Source organism: Mesocricetus auratus, unplaced genomic scaffold (genome assembly GCF_017639785.1).
Source record: "Mesocricetus auratus isolate SY011 unplaced genomic scaffold, BCM_Maur_2.0 Super-Scaffold_100006, whole genome shotgun sequence".
NCBI classification, from domain to species: Eukaryota; Metazoa; Chordata; class Mammalia; order Rodentia; family Cricetidae; genus Mesocricetus; species Mesocricetus auratus.
In genome coordinates, this window is record NW_024429190.1 from 98,123,059 (window position 1) to 98,143,165 (window position 20,107).

General features: G+C 48.2%; 1 protein-coding gene across 3 annotated transcripts in view; it reads right to left on the bottom strand.

Annotated features, from left to right (window-relative positions):
• Frmpd2 (FERM and PDZ domain containing 2) overlaps nucleotides 1–20,107 on the bottom strand; it is a 115,221-nt gene that overhangs the window by 27,337 nt on the left and 67,777 nt on the right. For all 3 annotated transcript variants that reach the window (XM_040747717.1, XM_040747716.1, XM_021231548.2), the window contains exons 16-21: nucleotides 17,413–17,608; nucleotides 11,095–11,183; nucleotides 9,260–9,352; nucleotides 7,967–8,074; nucleotides 7,759–7,875; nucleotides 4,441–4,592 (exon numbers count right to left, since the gene is read on the bottom strand). In XM_040747717.1, the coding sequence (XP_040603651.1) occupies nucleotides 4,441–4,592; nucleotides 7,759–7,875; nucleotides 7,967–8,074; nucleotides 9,260–9,352; nucleotides 11,095–11,183; nucleotides 17,413–17,608 (755 nt within the window). The remainder of the gene's footprint in view (nucleotides 1–4,440; nucleotides 4,593–7,758; nucleotides 7,876–7,966; nucleotides 8,075–9,259; nucleotides 9,353–11,094; nucleotides 11,184–17,412; nucleotides 17,609–20,107) is intronic.

Consider the following 20,107-nt stretch of genomic DNA (forward strand, 5'->3'; position numbering starts at 1 on the left):
AAAGAGCAGCCCTACTATATACAGACAATAAGAGGGCCGACAAAGAAATCAGAGAAACATCACCCTTTACCATTGCCACAAACAACATAAAATACCTTGGGGTAACGCTAACCAAACAAGTGAAAGACCTATATCACAAGAAATTTGACTCTTTAAAGAAAGAATGGATCAACGACCTCAACATAAATCCAGCCATACTAAACCTGTTAGAAGAGGAAGTAGGAGGTACCCTTGAACGAATTGGTACAGTAGTCAGCTTCCTGAACATAGCACAGACGTTGAGATTGACAATTAATAAATGGGACCTCCTGAAACTGAGAAGCTTCTGTAAGGCAAAGGACACAGTCAGCAAGACAAAAAGGCAACACAAAGATTTGGAAAAGATATTCACTAACCCCACATCTGACAGAGAGCTGATCTCCAAAATTTACTGAGAACTCAAGAAGCTACTCTCCAAAATACCAAAGGACCCAATTAAAAAGTGGGGGACTGAACTAAATAGAGAATTCTCAATAAAGGAGTCTAAAATGGCTGAGAGACACTTAAGAAAGTGCTCAACATCCTTAGCCATTAAGGAAATAAAAATCAAAACAACCCTGAGATATCATCTTCTGTCAGAATGGCTAAAATCAAAAACACCAATGACAGTTTATGCTGGAGAGGATGTGGAGAAAGGGGAGCACTCCTCCACTGCTGGTGGGAGTGCCAACTTGTACAGCTACTTTGGAAATCAGTATGGAGATTCCTCAAGAAAATGGGAATCAGTCTACCACAAGACCCAGCAATCCCACTCTTAGGCGTATACCCAAAAGATGCCAATTCATACAACAAGGATGTCCATTCCACTATGTTCATAGCACCATTATTTGTAATAGCTAGATCCTGGAAGCAACCTAGATGCCCCACAACTGAAGAGTGGATAGAGAAAATGTGGTACATTTACACAATGGAGTACTACTCAGTGGAAAAAAACAATGGAATGTTGAAATTTGCAGGCAAATGGACAGCACTAGAAGAAACCATCCTGAGTGAGGTAACCCAGTCACAAAAAGACAAACATGGTATGTACTCACTCATATATGGATTTTAGACATGGATCAGGGGAGTGTCAGGCTACAATCCCAGGGTCAGTGAGTCTGGGAAACAGGGAGGTTACCAAGAGATATGCATTATACCCTAGAGAAGTGGAAAGAGGCAAGATCTCCTGAGCAGATTGGGAACATGGGGGGAGGGGAGAGGGAATCAGGAAAAAGAGAGGGGGAGAAGAGGAGGGTAGAAGAAGACATGAGGGAGCAAGAAGATTGAGTCAAGTAAGAATAGAGGAGACCAGGATGAGAGATACCATAATAGTTGGAGTCACTATAGCTTTGATGAGAGAGCTGACACTAGTGAGATTTCCAGAGATCTACAAGGATAACACCAACTGGAAAACTAAGTAATAGCAGAGATACTACATTAATAGCCCCTACCTGATGATAAGGTTAATGACTACCTTATATGCCATCCTAGAACCTTCATCCAGTGACTGATGGAAGCAGAGATAGATACCCACAGCTAAACACTGAACTGAACTCCTGGAACCCAGTGACAGAGATGGAGGAGTGATGAGCAAAGGGCTCAAGACCGTGCTGGTGAAACCCACAGAAACAGCTGACTGGACAAGGGGGAGATCTTGAACCCCAGACTGATGGCTGAGAGGCCAACAGGGGACTGATCCAGACTCCATGAATGTAGTGTCAGTGAGGAGGCCGCAGAAATCTCTGGGGCCTTGGGTAATAGATTAATATTCACCATGGCGTACAAATGAACTTTGGGAGCCCATTCCACATGGAGGGATGCTCTCTCAGCCTGGACACAAGGGGAAGGGCCTAGGTTTTGCCCTGGATGAAATGACAGACTCTGGAGATCCCCCCAAGGAGGGCCTCACCCTCCCTTGGGAATGATGTGGGGATTGAGCTTGGGGGGGCTAGTGGAGGGACAAGGGAGGAGGGGTGGGAGAGGGAACTGGGATTGACATTTGAAGCATTCATGTTTCTAATTTAAATAAAAACATAAAAAAAGAGCAGCCCGAGAGCATCATTTCTGCTCTGGAGTCCAACACCATAGATTCCAGGCTCAGATGGACCACTAACTCCCTGGAGGCTTTAGCACAATCTCTTCCTCTTTGCACCTTGGGTAATAATCCTACAAGAGGAGTTGACAGTCTCATATAACTGCCATCGAGCTTTCGTGAGCTTGCTCTTACACAGTGCCTAGTCTACTGCAGGGCACATAAGCTGGTGACAATTTCTATCAATATTATTCTCTCTGACTCTGTGTCCAACTTTCATGGGGGTAGGGTCTAAAGCAAACTCTCTCTCTACAAACCTTACAGACTTGAACTCGCTACATAGACCAGGCTGACCCTGTATTTGTGGTAATTCTCTGACCTCATTCTCCCAAATGCTGGGATTACAGGGGTGAGTCTCCAAGTCCAGCTGCATCCAGCTCATCGTACCTGAACTGTGTGGATGAACATCATGACCAATTAAGAAGATATTAACATGAAAAGAGCTAACCTGCCTGCCAGACCTTGGTGCTTGGGGACAGAACATACGACATCATAACAAAGCCATTCAGCAAATGACTCTGCTGCGTCTAAGGAGCCTGTGAAGCAGAGTGAGTAGGCAGGTCTATGGCTTCCTCTGGCTTTTCTAAACTGGTCTGTCATTGGAACCAAGGATTCTCTAACCTTTCCCTAAGCATGGCATAAGGCCCTCACGAGAGATATACCTTCCCTAATCCCAGATGATGTTGCAGCCTTAGCTCAAAGGCTAAGGGTCAAGGACACAGAGAATTGACTGACAGACTCATTAAGTGTCCTCCAGTTGGCTCGTGCTTTCTACTTAATCACAGTTCTCCATTGACACCAAACTTGCTATAGAATACACTTCGGTTTAACTGTGTGGGTATCCATCTCCTCACAAAATCTCCTGTAAGACATACAGTCAATAAATGTGTGTGCTCTTTTCTTGCCAATATGCCTCCTTACAAGGACCCTATCCAGCAAATGAGGAGAAAATGATTCCTTCTGCACAATGGGCACAGAATGTTCCTCTGGGCTTTGAGTGAGAGACCCATCTGTTCAGTTCTTTGCTGTGTCAGCAGCTGATTAGTACCTAATACATATGCAGGAGTTGACAATTATTTGTGGAATGAAAGAGAATATTACATAGTTGAAGCCATTGAGTCCAGAGAAAGCGGTATCCCCACCTAGATTGAGAACTGTATGTGGAGTGTCAGCTAGTACAGTGGCTATGCACAGCTAGTTAGTCCTCCCCTGGAGGTGGTTCATGAAATGCAAACCACTTGAATGCCATGACTTAGTAATAGGCTCAAGTACAATTTCCCCAAGATTTTGTCCAAAGTGATACACCCAAAAAACTGTTCAATGGTGAGCACAGGCTTCATCATTGAGGTCCTTGTGGACAGACATCACCCTTCTATCTCCACAAGAGAAATATGGGAGACACAGAGCAACCTGTCTATTTAAAGAACAAGAAAGTCTACACACCCAGTCCGGGCCAGGGAGGATAGTTAATACCAAGCCTGTTTCAACAGTTCTAGCAGTTTTTAGAGAAGCGGTGAGCAGCTGCTGGGCCTGGGGTAGAAGCAGTAGCTGCTGTAGCCACTCTGAGCCTGTGGGTGGGAGGGGCAAGGGGCTGACAGAAGCCAGGAAAGCAAAGAGCTTCAGTAAAGAGCTGCTCGTAGGCTCTCTGCTCATCACTACAGGGATGGCCACTGTTGTCCGCACATGGCCAGTGGCAGGCTTATCCCATTTGTGGCAGAATTTCAGGCTCTTATCAAAGCTTCTTCCAGGAAGACTCAACTGGAAGAGCCTGTGAACAACAACCACAAGGGATCCAGAACAAAAGGAAAGGGTTGACCTGGGAGGCCGTGGGGGACTTGCCCACCCAGTAACCAAGGAGCCATTGGGCGACGCAGAGCAGAGACTGAAGCCGAGGCCACACTTTGTCCTCTTGCCCCATGGAGCAATGGTAAGCACAAAACTATTTAGCTACTAGCTCGAGGGCTAAGTAGAAGTCGAGATTATAACACACCTAGCGGCCCTTGCCTGGCCCTCAGCACCAATCAACTGCCTCACGTTGCCATAATCAGAAGCAGTTCTAATAAATGAGGAGGAACTCTAGAGGCTCCAAGCTGAGCCTTAACCCCCAATGTCAGTTGCTCTGTCTGCTTCCCGTGCCAAGAAGAGGTTAAGCAACCTGTAGCTGCTTGACAAGGCACATCAAGAGCAGAGGACGGCATAGGACATGGGAGCTTCCTTGACTCCACGGCCTATCCTCCCTCTTCTAGAGTCCAGTGTGGAGACCAGGAGGCTAGGCATCTTTAACAACATGGGGAGGGGGGAGGCCCCTGCCTGGGTGGTGAGCCCTGCACCTGAGCCATTTCCGGTCCTCTGACATTTCTGTCCTGGTCATATGTGTGTGCTGACTCTCTTCCCTGGTGCCCATTGCTCAGGATGTCTGTACAGAACACGCCAGAACTTGCTGTGCTGTTCTTTTCTTCGCTGGAGACGTTTCCACAAACACCTATAAAAAACAAGCCAAGAAGTCAACGCTTGGAGAGGCTGGCATATTGGTAGCATCCTAAGAGACACAGAATTTTCCTTGAGTGACAAGAGCTTTTATAGTTGCAGCGGATGCTATGAATTCAGCATTTCATGAAGAATGCTGCATCTAGAATAAATGGAAGATTCTAGAAGTGATCAGAAATGTAAATTGAAATCACTTGTATGACCCAGTTATGAAAACAGGAGAGCAAGGATAGCGAAGGGTGCCTGCTCCTCTTCATTAAACTTCTGTCATTCCTGTGATGGGAGGGGACATGAGAGGAAAAGAGAGGAGAGGAGGGGAGGGGGAAGGAAGGAGGGGAGGGGGAAGGAAGGAGGGGAGAGGGAGGGGGAAGGACGGAGGGGAGAGGGAGGGGGAAGGACGGAGGGGAGGGGGAGGGGGAAGGAGGGAGGGGAGGGGAGGAGAGACGCGGAGAGGAGAGGATGATAAGATCCTTTCATCCTCTCAACAGGCCACCAGGAAGGTGTCATCTCAGTTTAATTAGAAACAGATTAATTATTTAATGAATTTATTAAAACAGAATCAAAAGGATGAACTGGTTTGTCCCAAATCCCATATTCAACATGTGGGGCTTTTCTTAACCCTGACCTTCTACAAAACCATGAGGAGCACAGCTGTTATCAGCATGCAGTATCCTTGGAGTATACCGGGTAATTTACCAAGCTCTGGGCTCCTCTAAGTGAAGGTTGATCATGGATTCCTGCTTAGTCTAACTGGCATAGACTAAAGGAAAAAAAAATGAGATGCGGATCAATAGGTAAACCCTGGAGTAAGATAAGTAACATTTCTGGCCTTTGATTTCTCTGTATACAAAATAAGTATGTCAAGAGCATGACATTGCAAGATTAATGAAAAAGAGATTATTCATAGACTTGGGATTCTATGTTTATATATGAAGATGTGTATGTACATACATATGTGTCCTCATACACATATATAGATTGGCATATATAAATCAGCAAATGCATTTACTGCTGGTGTGCTAATAGAATATTAGTGGCTCAGCAGATACGTGTTGGAGAAAGGCTAACAGAGGTCCTTCAGACCTGGAGTGGGAACACACAGGTACATTTACTGCTTTGAAACAGCTTACTAGCACCCAGGAAAGTGCTCAAGCTCACATATCCAATGAGCTTGACTTAATAAATCTGGTCTTGAGTTATCTAAATCTAAGTTTATTTAGTATGAAGTGTGGGGGGGTGCCAGTGGGTAATGCCATGCTCCCGATCATTTTTCTCAAAGTCCACTGCCATTGTCCTTTGGGCAGCATTGCAGACATCTGTTCCCTTTCTTCCATGCCCTTCATAGGAGCAGAGAATGGGACCTTAGACCTGAAAAGCCAGCCTGTCCCACTGTGCTCTTTGTAATAGAAGTATAATCGAGGAGTCATATTGGCTAATAGTAATTGGCCACTTGTTAGGATCTAGAATCAGCTAAGAGCTGTGTCCCTGGGGTGGTTGGTGAGGGCATTTCCAGGAATGGTCAACGCGGTGAGGGGAGGGGAGGGCAAGCCCTTCCTCAAACTGGGAAGCACCTTCTGACCTTGGCCCTGATGTAGAGAACCAAGGGAAAGTAGCACTGCTCACTTTCTGAACCTTCTCTTCTTGCTTCTGAGTATCCACCCTTCACCTTGCAGCATGAACTGAAGACTCGTGGCTTCCCAGGAATCCCCCAGGCCTTTGCTGCCAAATGGGGCAGTGGCGGCACCCAGTCTAATGGACTAAGCAGCCGTGGTCCTCAGTCCCTCCATCATGCAGACAGCCACTGTATGCTGGAGCCTATGTCACTTAAGCAGTCTAAGAAGTCCCCTTTTATAACACACAGTCATTCTTCCTACCCTGCTCTTCTGTGGGTGATTACAACTCAGTTTACGATCAGTTTTCATAGCTGTCAGGATGGACTATTAGCTGCCAGCTCCTAAGGCCCCATCTAGAACAGCTGCCTTCACAGGAGATCATCTCTAGACCTCTTCCCCCAACAATAGATCAGCTCAGTATAAATCCCAACTGCGGCAAAGTCGTGTTCCCGACAGGGAACTGGGCCACCATGAGGAGATGGCGTGTAACTCCTGGACAGTGGATGCACTTGCTGTCTGGAATTTTAATACAAGACTGTGGTTAGGGCACTTAAATTTTGGCTATCAGCTTTTAACATCTTGACCGTCATGGTAGGCTGTCCTTGAACTACACTGAATTGCTTTTTGATCGGCTAGCATTATTGCCTGGCAACACAAGAAGTGATCTGAATCCCCTCAACGCAGAGAGTGTGAAGGAAAATTCGAAGGTTGCTGACCTGCCTCAGAAGGAGGTGTCAGCGCTGTAGAGTCCAGCAGAGACAGTGATCTTGAGGCTGGTGTGATGGAAACATTGGGGCTGGCCCCTGAGGCACTGTGAAAGACCCTACCTGCAGTGAGGTGACAGCATGTGCAAGTGTGGGGCTGGTTTTCCTGGGCACAGCAGGTGGGATGCCTGCATTTGGAGATGAGCCTGGGTTTGTACGCCACCTCGTGTAATTTACAAGATCACCCAGCAAAAAAAGCATCAGTGGTCCTTAGTAACCAGGGTAAGAGGATATCAGCCTCCCTCCCTCCCCTCTATCAAGAAATCCACCAAAATGTCTCCAAAGCAAACATAATATAATAGGTGCTTTTTGCTTAGCTATTGTTCTTAAGTCAAAACAATGAAGAAAACAACCCTTACACAGTTAGGACTTTAGGGGTTGATCTGGAGCTCCGTAAGCAGGAACTCTGTGCTTGTGGTGCAGATGCGGACTGTAGGCAACCTCACTCTGCTTCCCAGCTGCAGAGGAAACCTGGGACTTGAGTGTCAATAAGAATCACCTCCTTGCCCTGCAAGGAGAGTGGGCGGGAACTCGTACACACTGCGAGTATCCAGCCATGTCTGATCAGGAGGCGGCTGCCTTTCAGAGTGACATGCAATCATGGGAACCTGCCCTGTCCCTGAGATTTCACAGCACGCTGATTTGTGCCACCGAGTTGCCTCCTGGCAAGCCAGGACCACGCCTGCAGGGAGCTACACCAAAGACCTACATGGAGCTTCGTGTTTTTGGTCCAAGGTGGTAACCGAGGAGGCTGTTCCATTGCTGAAAGTGAAATGAAAGGTACCTTTTGACTGAGAGATGACTAATTCTATGTTGTCAGGAGAGTTCTGGATCATTCTAACAGCCATGCTGAATGTGAAGCCCTCCAGGCTGATGTGATTCAAGGCTAGTATCCTCCCCCCTGGAGGAAAAAAAAATATCAGTAACACCAGCAAGGAAATAAGAAAGGTGGTTAACTTCAAGCATCTCTGGTGATTTAACTTAAGATGTACCTGGTTTGATCGTTTTAGCCTTTTCTGCTGGTCCCCCAGGTATGAGGGAAGATATGAAAATGCCGGGTTTTGCTTGGTCGGTATCTTCTCCCTCGTTAATGACGAAACCTGTAACCCAAGATGGCACTTAGCGATAAAATAATGCTTAATGACTTGGTGGCTCACACAGTTACCGAGTGGCACGTCTGATAACGGCATCTGAGTAAGATGCCTGGAGAAAGCAGACTGTGCCCTGTACCACCCACAGTTAGGCTGCAAATGCAGCTCCACCAGCCCAGATGGCTTTGTGACAGGACTTGGGGTTGCCCGACCCCATCTCTGTGTGTGTGTGTGTGTGTGTGTGTGTGTGTGTGTGTGTTGCATGTGCGTAAGTTCACATTCATGTGTGCCCCTGTGGAGCTCCAGAGTTTGACACTGGATGTCTTCCTGGGTTGTTCTCTACTTTATTACTTACAAGTTTTTTTCTTATATGTTTGTGGGTGTTTTGCTTGTCTGTATGTCTCTGTACCGTGTGTGTGTGTGTGTGTGTGTGTGTGTGTGTGTGTGTGTGTGTGTGTGTGTGTGTGTGTGTGTAATGCCTGTGGAAGCCAGAATAAGGTGTCAAATCCCCGAGACTAGAGTTCTGGTTGTGAGTCATCACGTGGGTTTCAGCCCCGAGGCGGCCTCTCACCGAACTCAACGCTCACCGACTCAGCTACTCTAATTAGTCAGCTTGCTGGAGGAATCCCTGTCTCGGCTTCCTGAGAGCCAGGATTACAGGCATAACATCACATACCCAACTTTTCATGTGTGTGCGGGGGATCTGAACACTGGTTTCACATTTGCATGTAAAGTATTTTACCAACTGAGCTATCTCCCCAGGCCTGGGAAAGATGATTTCTAACCAAATATCTGTCTCAGTATCTTTTTTTCTTACATGACTTTAAGGCTTTTTAAATGTGAGGAATAACTGAAGATGAGAAAGATTGCCTACTCCTCTACACCACTAAGAACCTATTTATACTGGAGAAAGATTGGCATAAGGTGTGCGAGGAGGAGGGTGTTTTATTTTTATCTTGTGCTTAGATGCACTCTGAAAATACATCGGCACTTGCAAGGAATTCTTTGCCCCAAAAGTCGCGTTGTGTTCTTTGCTGGCACTGACGGGAAGGAAAAAGCGGAAGGGGTTGTTGAAAAATGCAAGCTAGAAGAGAAGAGGCCAGATTGGGGGAGAGGAAAAGTCAAGGGGAGAATGGCGCTCATCCCCTCTCTGCTGAGCAGAATCTGGGCCTCACCTTCAGGGCACCCTCTTACCAAAACCACGATGTGGGTCACGCTTCAGTGTCACACACACCACGTCTTGGTTGGGTTCCTCCGTAAAGCTCTTCCTCCAGCTGTTCTGTGACCCTGGGGGCAGAATCAAAGCACCATGTTTGGGTTTCCCTCACAAACCAGTTGGAGCCTAACAACACACACACATATACAAGCAAGAGCAGCTCACAGCAAATCTCCCATCAGCCTGAGGACAGATCATTGAACACAGGTTTGACTGAACCACAACTGGGCCACTGTTACTCAAGGCTGGGCTACAAGAATAGAGACCAAGGCAGGATGGCGGATGGTGGCCATTTTCTTAGTGATTCACTGTAAGTCCTCCTCATTGGTGTTGGAGATGGAACCTAGGCCCTTGTACACATTAGTCAAATGTCCTATCGCATGTTCTCTCCACGTTGCTCACTCTGGCCTCCAACTTAGTATGAATCCAACACTGGCTTCAACGTCTGGGTCACCCGCCTCTGTGGTCAAGGGTCTTGGATCATGAGCATGAGACACCATGCTCACCTAACATTTTCTCCTGCATTGGTCTTGAGACAAGATGGAGGGTAAGTGGGGATTGTACTTCCTGTCGAAGACAACTGAAACTAAAACACAGAGATGAGACAGTGAAGTAGCTTTGAGTCTTTGGGAGCTTGAATTTTGAATGTCCCCAAAAAGACCATGAGTTGACAGCTTTGCTGCCACTGTGTGTTGCTGCTGGAGGTAGTGCAGCCTTTAAGAGAGGGTGCCTTAAAGGGGTACAGAAATTGAGTCATTGCATGCGTGGTCTTGAAGTGGACACTAAACCACAGGTTCCTCATCTCTCTGTCTGCTTCCCGATGCTCATCCATGAATAGGCCTCACCCTTCAGTCTCTCCTGCTATGATATACTCTGCCATCACAGGCCCAAAGCAACAGGCCCAGCAACCTGGACTGGTACCTCTGAAGTCATAGGTAGAAATAAACCTTTCCGTTCTTTTGTTTTTAAGACAGGGTCTTACTATGTAGCCCTGGCTGGGCCAGAACTTGAACTTGGTATGTAAACCAGGATTGTCCCAACTCACAGAGATCCCCCTGCCTCTGCCTTCCCACCTTTCCTCTTTTTAAATCGACTTCTCTCAGAAATTTGTTCTAATAAAGGACCGCTAACATGGGTCTCTACCAGTCACCAAAGTACAGGGGCTGACAGCCCAGCTTGGGTGTCCTGGAGTACTTCCAAAGCTTGTGTCTGGAGGAGACCCAAAGCAGAAGCCAAAAGCTGTTTCTAGGAAGCTAGAATCTTGGGGTAGGACACAATTTCTGTCACACTTCTGGTGGGAAAATACCCCATGGCAACCAACCACCACAAGCAATTCACATCTTTCCTCCCAGGGACCATGCCCGAGTCTAGCACACAGACAGTTTAGTTATTCGCAGAGAGATGTGGCAGCATCCAGACCTGGCTTGCAGGCTTAACATTCTTTAAGTACCAGTACTCTCCTAAGTTACGGAATCTCTGTCTTCACTTGTGACTGGGAAGTTGTGGAGAAAAGCATGCTGCCCTCCCTGTGTGTGCTTTAGGGAGAGCGCTGGGAGATACTGTGCACCCACAAGAGGCAGCAGGGCTGGTATTTCTCACACTCAGCCACCCTCCCCCAACTATCCCCTTCTAGATTCATGTGTCACCCAAGAACAGATGTTGACTCTGAGAGGTCATCTCAAAGCCAAAAAATTTTAAAGCAAAATTATTGTGAACTTCCTTTGGGAAACGAGCAGAAGAGGTGGTAAAGGTTTGAAAGGAAGTGGGGGAGTAAGGCCTCCCTTCCCGCCCCCTTCCAGGGCTTGGTCTGTACCTGTGCTGTGGACAGCTGCCCCAGAGACAAGCTGAGTTGGCTTCTGACTTGAACAGATGCTGTCCGGTTGCTCTCGGACACTGTAAGGGCTGAAGGGAAAGATGGAAACATCAAGATCGCGTGCTCCTGGAAGGGATCTTGTCGGCCATTTGTTAGTGTGGCCTGAAGAAGGCAGCTTTGTGCCAAGCAATTCGGCAGATCCTTAGACCAACCCCACCACAGGCTGGCTTAGTGAGGAGGACAACACGAGCAGGGACGGCATTGGGGTCTCTGTCCCAGAGGGCTCATCATAGTCACCCAGACCTCACATGGACCTCCACTGCCCGCCTTAGTTTGCTTATGCAATGACTCCAGAATCCCGTTTCCTCAGCCATAAAATAGGAGTGATCTTCCAAGCTCCCGGGCTCCCATCCATCAGTGCATGTGAGTCGGGTGCCCCCTTGTCACACTGGAGTTGTGCAGTGGCATGGTTTGGATGTCATTTGTTCCCCAAGGATTCAACTGTTCAAAGTTTGGTCCTCTGGGAAGTGCTGTTGGTAGGTGGTTGGGTTTTTAAGAAGGGGGGCCTAGTGGGATATGACTAGGTAACTGGGGATGCCCTCCTCAGAAGGAGTTAATTGGTTCCTAAGGGACCCCAGTTAGTTCTGCGAGATAGAGAGTTGTTCTGGAAGGGCAAGAGAGGCTCAGCCCCTAACCTCCTCTTTCCACTGAGGCTCTAGCAGGCATTCCTACAGAGTCATCTGCCATGAGATAAAGAAGCGAGGGGCGGGAGTAGAGGGCCCAGCAGAAGCAGCACCTTGATGTTTGGATTTTCAGTTTTCAGAATGCGAGCTACCTAAACCCCTTCCTCCTTTTAACGAACCCAGCCTTGCTGATCATCTTTATAGCAGCAGAAAACAGACTGGTGCCCATAATATTCCACTAAGCAAAGACTGGTCTAGACAGTAGACTGATGACAAGTCAAGTGACCCGGGGCCACCTCAGAAACACACTCAGAGAGAAGCAGAGTGCAGAATGGAGGAACAGATGCCAATATGTGTGTGCTCAGAGCTCTGGAAACAGCTGGCACTGGGCCTCCAAGACAGCCAGCCACCAAATCAGTGTCACCCAGCCTGTCCCCAACACCAGGGAGGCTACCCTAGCCATGCTGATTAGACAACTGGACTGCAGCAGGGGCTGTTGGTGCAGGTAGCTGCCCATGGACCCCCTCAGGGTCCCCAGGTTTGGGAGGTGGAGCCTGTGATGGGAGCTATGGCAGACCAAAACAGCTCTTCCAAGCAGGCAGGAGCCTCATTCTGTACCTACTCACCTTTGCATCTGGTCCTGCTACAAGTCCAATCCAATTTGGCTAAAACCCACTGGGGCCAGGCTTGGACTTGCAAGGTATATGAGTCAGAGATGGGCCAGCCCTCTGGAAGGTTTGTGGGGCATCAACCTTCCTAAGCCAGTGCACAGGGAGAGACACTGGCAGAGTCATCAAGACTCAAGGGAAAGAAACATCCTAATACCCAGGGAGGACCTGAGAGAGGTTTGGGCAGTATCTCTGGTGCCTTTTGAAAAATAGCAAGGCCTTATCTGGCCTGGGTTTCTGTGGTTCACGTGATATGCGCCACCCAGGGAACTATCTCTCAATTGTTCAAAATCCACTTACTCTTGGCCACAAAAGGACAAATGGTGTGTGAGTCAATTGTTATAGGAGGAACTTAGGAGTCACACTCACAGATAGAAAGTAGATACAGGTACCAAGGGCTGCGTTAGGGCTGGGCTGGATGGGAGGAAGCGCTGAGGGGAGGTGTTTCCATGTGGGGAGATGACAAGCCCCAACAGCAGCGCGAACGTGCCCAATGCCTCTGCCATAGACACCGTAAACAGAAAGCATAAAATGGTTATGATGATATATTTTATACTTCCTTATTTTACCACAATGAAAGTCTCTCTCTCCCTCTCCCTCTCCCTCTCCCTCTCTCTCTCTCTCCCTCTCCCTCTCCCTCTCCCTCTCCCTCTCCCTCTCCCTCTCCCTCTCTCTCTCTCTCTCTCTCCCTCTCCCTCTCTCCCTCTCTCTCTCCCTCTCTCTCTCCTCTCTCTCTCTCTCTCTCTCTCCCTCTCTCCCTCTCTCTCTCCCTCTCCCTCTCCCTCTCCCTCTCCCTCTCTCCCTCTCCCTCTCCCTCTCCCTCTCCCTCTCCCTCTCTCTCTCTCTGTCTCTCTCTCTCTCTCTCTCTCTCTCCCTCTCTCTCTCCCTCTCCCTCTCTCTCTCCCTCTCCCTCTCCCTCTCCCTCTCTCTCTCTCTCTCTCTGTCTCTCTCTGTCTCTCTCTCTCTCTCTCTCTCTCTCTCTCTCTCTCTCTCTCTCTCTCTCTGTCCCAGCCTCTCAAAATCCATTTACTGAAAACTTCCACATTCTGGCTTCAGGGCTGAGGATACAACTGGTGCATTGCTATTCTTGGGAGTCTCTGCGCGGCGAGCATACGGATGCAAGCATGTGCTCGCCGGGGTGGGCACACACAGGGAGGGCTGTCCTGAATGGAACCAGTGCAGTGGAGGAGACAGCCCTTCGCTGGGCAGTCAGAAAAGACTTCGACGAAGCGATGAAAGGAAGGTGGCCAACGTCTCTGTCCTCAGAAGCTCTGTGAATGGCACTGGTGGCAGGGTGCCCTCGGGGTCAATGCCACAGGCTGCCCACCCTTCCCCCTCTGACTCTAGCCTACCTGCCTTAAATATCAAGCCATCAGCATGGCATGCTCTTTCCCACATGATCCTGATTGGCCATTCCTGTCTACCTGTGAGCACCAGGAGGCATGGACCGTGTCTTTGCTATGAGTACTGAATTCTCAGCACCCACACAGGACAGGCATGCAGTAGATGCTGAGAAAACTACTCTAGTTAGACTGATAGGCTTGCCCATGCCATTCCTTCCCTCTGTCTGACTGAAAACAATTCCACCTGCCAATTAAGACACACACATACACACACACACACACACACACACACACACACACACACACACACACATGCACACACACCACCGAACCTATGCCTGACTTAGGCCTGAACCCATCCCAACCACCATCTTATAAAGGACAGGTTCCTGCCACCTCCCCTAGAGTTCAGGGCAAGTGCTGAAACACCGGGTGGAACTGAGCCCTGAGCACCTCCGGTAGCTCTTTGATGACACCCCCTGGACTAACGCCCCCCCCTTCCTTGGCTCACTCCTTCCCAGCCCCATTACCACAAACCCCAAGTCATGGGCTCCTGTTTGCCTAAAGGTCACCAGCAACCTCCTCTGACATGAGTTGTTAGGAACTGCGAAAAGTGGACATTTAAAAATTAGTTCCGAGCCGGGCGTTGGTGGCGCACGCCTTTAATCCCAGCACTTGGGAGGCAGAGGCAGGTGGATCTCTGTGAGTTCTAGGCCAGCCTGGTCTACAAGAGCTAGTTCCAGGACAGCCTCCAAAGCCACAGAGAAACTCTGTCTCGAAAAACAAAAAAAAAACCAAAACAAAACAAAAAAGTAGTTCCGAGGCATCATGATTTAGAGGAGTGGCTGAGCTTCCTGTTAGAGTGCAGGCTGCCCGGCAATGCTGAAAAGTTCCTACAAGCCCCACTGTGCTCATGGCTGCCATGCTGTTGAGACATTTCTTAGGTGGTTGTTATGATTTCAGTAAGTGTCCTCCAGGGCTGGTGTGTAGTTAAAGGCTCAGGCCCCTGCTCTGGGTCTACTGGGAAGCAGAAACTTTAGAGGTAAGGCTTGGCAACAGGTTGTCTTAGACGGATTGTGTTTCTGTGATAGAAGCAACGTAAGGGATGGAGGATTTGTAGTGGCTCAGAGTAGGGGTTTCAAGCCACAGGCCTCTGCAGGGCTGAGTGTCACCAGGGCAGAGGAGAGCATCACGGGAGCACATGGCAGAGGCTGCTCACCTCATGCAGATAGGCCATGGAGAGAGACAGACAGGATGAGGGACAATGGACTGATGGGGAAGCCCTGTGTATATGTCAATAAAGCACTGTTGGCCAATAGGGAAGCAAGATAGGTGGGACTTGGAGTTGAGGGGGATTCTGGGAAAGAGAGACACAGGCAGTCATGATGTAGCCACCATAGGAATAAGAGGTCCGGACCCCTTTCTCCGGTAAGAGAAATACTTAGATTAACAATTATGAGTTAAATACTTAAGTCAGAGCTAGCCAGTAAGAAACAACCAAACGTCAACAGGTTCATAATTAATACAGTGTCCTGTGAGTTATTTGGGGACTGCAACTGTGGCAGGGCCTAGGCTGCTGACAAGGAAGGCTACACTGTACAATGGACCCCTAAGGACCTGTCCCCAGTGACGTACTTCTAACTAAATCACATCCCTTATAGTTTCCAGCACTTCCCAAAATAGTGTCGCCAGGCAGGAAGCAATGTTAAGTGTAAGGGAGATTTTGAAAGGCACTTCCTACCCAAACATCCACAGAGGTCTTAGAGGAATGAGACCGCAGACCCCCAGTTCCTTCCTCTTGCCAGCCTTTCTTTGCCACCCGCTGGAAACAAATGGGCTTCTTTTAGCACCAACTCCTGCCGTGATGTGCTGCTCATAACAGATCCAAAATCAGTGGGGCCAGCTGGTTATAGACTGAAACGGCGAGCCAGAATTAGCCTTACCTCTTTTTAAGTTTAATACCTGGGGTATTTTGTCACAGTAACAGAAAGCTAACACAATGGCCTGTAGTAGGTCATAGTTAACTTCTGCATTTTCTTTCTTTACATTTTAGATTGTGTGTGTGTGTGTGTGTGTGTGTGTGTGTTCCTGTATGGGGACACACACATGTTACAGTGTGTGTACAGGTCAGAGGACAACCTTAAGGAGTTCCTCCTTCCATTATGTGCCTAACTTGCATTGTTAGGCAAGGCAGCAAGCACCTCTGGGTGCTGTCTCTTCACAGTCCTGCTTCTGCTTGTAAATAGCGCAGTGCTACAAAGTACTTTAGACCAAGGAGTGACAGATAAAAGGTTCCACAAACCCACTGACACTCACACATTGAGATGAGGCCCATGCCTAGTCCCTCTGAATTTGTATGAGCCCAGGAGTGATGGCAGAAATGAGGACACACTGTCTCTGGGGTACATGCTATGACCATTGGTGAGTTCTTCCCAAATTCTCAGATCCCAGAGCAGCACTGCATGGGAAGGGCCTCCTGAGGCTGCAAAGGGACGAGAGAGTGCCAGCATGAAGAATAACCCAGCGGGCACTGCCGATGACCTCCATGATGCCCTGTATACAGTAGGCACTGCTGTAACCCCATGATGCCCTGTATACAGCAGGCACTGCTGTAACCCCATGATGCCCTGTATACAGAGGGCACTGCTGGTGACCCCCATGATGCTCTCAGTATCACACAAAGCAGAGTTTTGCCTCCTCTTCTAATCCACAAAGTTGTGAAACAGAATAACAAGATGGCTGCTGGGCTACACCACTGTTCTTGGGGTGGTTTGCCATGGAGACTAGAAAGAGTTTTGCTTTCTCGTTATTAATTGATTTTGTACTGCGTAGTGAGGTGTGTTTGCATCAGCAGAATTGGGGCAATAATTCTCTAAGTATTACTTTAGGGTGTCTGTGTATATGCATGTATTCCAGCTCAAGTGAATCATCCGTTCTCTCCTGCTGAAGCAGATGTATAATTCATCTTCCCCCAAAAGCGGATCCTGCCACTCCACCCCCTCCTCAGTACACAGCCTGGGAATCGGTGCTATTTATGTAACTTGCCTTGTAAGTGTAATCCGAGTCTAGGCTATTTTTAAACGTACGGATCATTGTTTTACAATGAACACCGCATTTATGAGTCCATTGCTTTCGCATTCGGATTCAAACAGCAAGCCATCATCCCGGAAAGTAGCATGTCAGGCTGACCAGCACAGTCTCCAGAAGGACTGCTGGTATTAAGTCCTAGCCCTTCAGTCTCCCTCCTGGGAGACAGAGACAATGACAAAACCAACTTCACAGAGATGTGTGGGTTGGAGAACGAGCTCCAAGAACAGTGATACCTGCCTTATGCTATTCCGAAGGTGGTTGGTGACATTTGCCAATGTTACCTTCTTAAACTTCCCATTTCCACACAGCTCTTTCTCTACCAGAAGGTAAGAACAGAGGAAATGGGAGTGAGACCTGGTCCCAAGGCCAACAGCTTAATCACTGTAGTGGTCTACAGTCAGTCTCTGAATCAAGTACAGGGCAACCCAGTGAGCACACGCGTTGCTTTGGCATTAAGAAACCTGCTTCAAGCACTGAAAGTTCGGGTCCACCACGCACCTGGTAGTCTTGGCTCTGAAGAAAGGTAAAGCCCACCTGCTTCTGATTCCTTCCATCCTGGTCTCCTTGCCTCCCTGAACATTCTCCATGGATGTGCTCAGTCTGCCTCCCGCGGCATTCGGCAACCTGGGTACACAGAGCTCATTGTCCGAGCACGAGAGTTTCGGAATCCAAGCGAGAGGGTTGGCCTGTGTCTGGTGTGCAGAATTCATTTGTACAAACGTATCCTGATCTGAGTTGGGCGATAAAAGACAGGCGCACACACACAAGATTACACGGGTTCAGTCACGGCTCTTGACACAACCATACACTCCGGACCTGACTCCCCTTTCCTAGCTCTTTTTCTGCACTGACAGCCTTGACACTCTGCCTCCTGCTAACCTGGGGGGAGTCATTGTGGCTTCCCCTGAAAATGCAATCCTTCTAAGCAGCACTTGCTAATCAAAGACGCTTCAGAAGCCTGAGAGGCGAAATGGTCCTGTAGTTGACAGAGTGGCATCCAGGAACCTGTTCCAGCTGGTGCCACTCACAGCTCCAGCAGGCCACACCTCATTCTGCGTTCATCCTCAAAGATCTACCCTTGCAAACAGTCCCATATCAAAGCACTCAGACCCCAAATCAGGCTCTTCCTGTGGAATATAATCTTTAATCTCTATGCAACTTACTTTGCTCTGGCAGTATTAGTCTATGTAAGAGTTCCCTGCCAGATATATAAGAACACATTAGAAGTGTGGACCCTCAGCTCTGATGCGGTCCTTTCCCCCTTCTTATAAATGCCTCCAGTGATGAGACTATGATCATTAGGGATGCCTCCTTCGCTGTTTGTATTATTCATAGGAAATTGAGATTGTACTAAAAGATCTCTTAGGTTAACAAGACCTTGCTCAAAACTGCACCTATTGTGCTGTTGTTAGGGTTTTTATTTGTTCATTTTGTTGTTCTGTTGTTGAGAGAGGGTTTACTGGAGTCCAGGCTGGTGAGGAACTTTCTTTATAGTCAAGAATGACTTTGAACTCCTGATACATCTGCCTCCACCTCCCAAGTGCTGGGATTACAAGAATGAGCCACCATACCTAGCTTTCTTTTATATTTGGAGAAAGTAAAATGTTGACTGTCTTTGGACCATCTGTTCCCTACTGAAACCAAGAAGGAAGGAGTAGAATCAGTATCCGTGGCCACCCTCTTTCTTTTCTTCTTTTTTTATATGTATAGCATTCACACACACACACACACACATATATATGCATATATATATATATAAGTATGTGGCATCTTCATGTGCATGTGGGTGGAGTTGCAGATGGGACATGCATCACATGCATGTCTCTCAGTTGTCTTTGCACACATGTGGGGTGTGCATATGTGACATGGCTATCAGAGGCGGAAGTGTTTGTATCTGTGTTATGATGTGTGTGAATGCATGTGTGCACGCTCAGTAAAACACCTCTGCAAGGAGACAATGAGGAACATGTAACCACTTGAGCAGACCCCCTCTTTTCTGGCTTGTTGCCAGGGCTGTTCACCCTGAACAAGCTAGCCACTAAAATGAATTGCTTGTTGAGAATTCGGGAGTATAAACGGACTGTGATATCACCCCTTCCATAAGGTGAACAAGAAACGGAGGGGCAGTGTGAGTAATTTGAATATGGCCTGTAGCTTTTGCACAGGTTTTATAGTCTTACTCCAGAACTTGCGTCTGTCAGGAACAAGGTAATACTGGCAGCAAGTTCTGACTAAATGTGTCCCATGTGACAGAATCAGTGGCAAGCATTGTCACTTCCCCTGTCTCACACAGTCCTCACCTTAACTCTCTGGGGTGGAAAGTGTACCCATTTTACAGATAAGAAAATTTGAGAAGGGATGGTTTTCTCCTGGTGCCAAGGCTGGGTAGTAGTGGAGCAGGTTTTACACTTAGTCCACCGGCTCCACAGTCCACACTGCATAGTGAGAGTGGTACAGACACCCAGCCACAGGCAGCACCACCAAAGATCCCCATAGGTACTCCAGCCTTCTCATCACCAAGTCCTGAAGGAACAGGGACCTGTCCTTAACCATGGTGGATGCAGCACTTAACAACTGAAAGGCTTTTCTAGGCAGAGATAGTGGAGGTCAGTCTTCCAGAGAAACCTAGTGGTTTGAAACAGGATGGACAGAGACTGGCATTCCAGGAAGCAGCTGTCCCCTAGAGAAGGGGACTCACAGAAGGGAGCAGAGGAGTAAGAGCCCCAATGCCTGGTTCTTAAGGAGCTATGTTCCCAGAGAATGTTGGGAGTTGAGCAGGCCTTGGTGTGCAGGATAGAGGTCACGTGTTAAGGTGAAGGATGGAGGTCATGGAGGCTAATAGTCAGCATGACAGACTGTGCACGAGCAGGGCACCAATGCCACACGGCATGTTCCATGCACAGGATAGAGTCACCAGGAATGAGGGTACCAGTGTCAGCAGGCATCAACTCCATGGGCTCTACTAGTGCACCAGAAGGCAGGCACGAGAGCCAAGAGTGCTAGTGTCTCAAGATTAGAAGCAAGGATTGCCGAGACTGTCCCAAAGACACTGGCTTGCTAAGACGGAGGTGTCTTTCTGCTGGCTGTGGGTGACTCCACAATATAATTTTAATACCAGTAAAGCAGCTGACATATGTCTGATTCTGTCTGGATGTTAAGGTTCAAGTCCAAGTGAGTTATAGCATCCCAAACACCCAGGAGGCATCCTGAGCTATGGCTACCAGGAAAA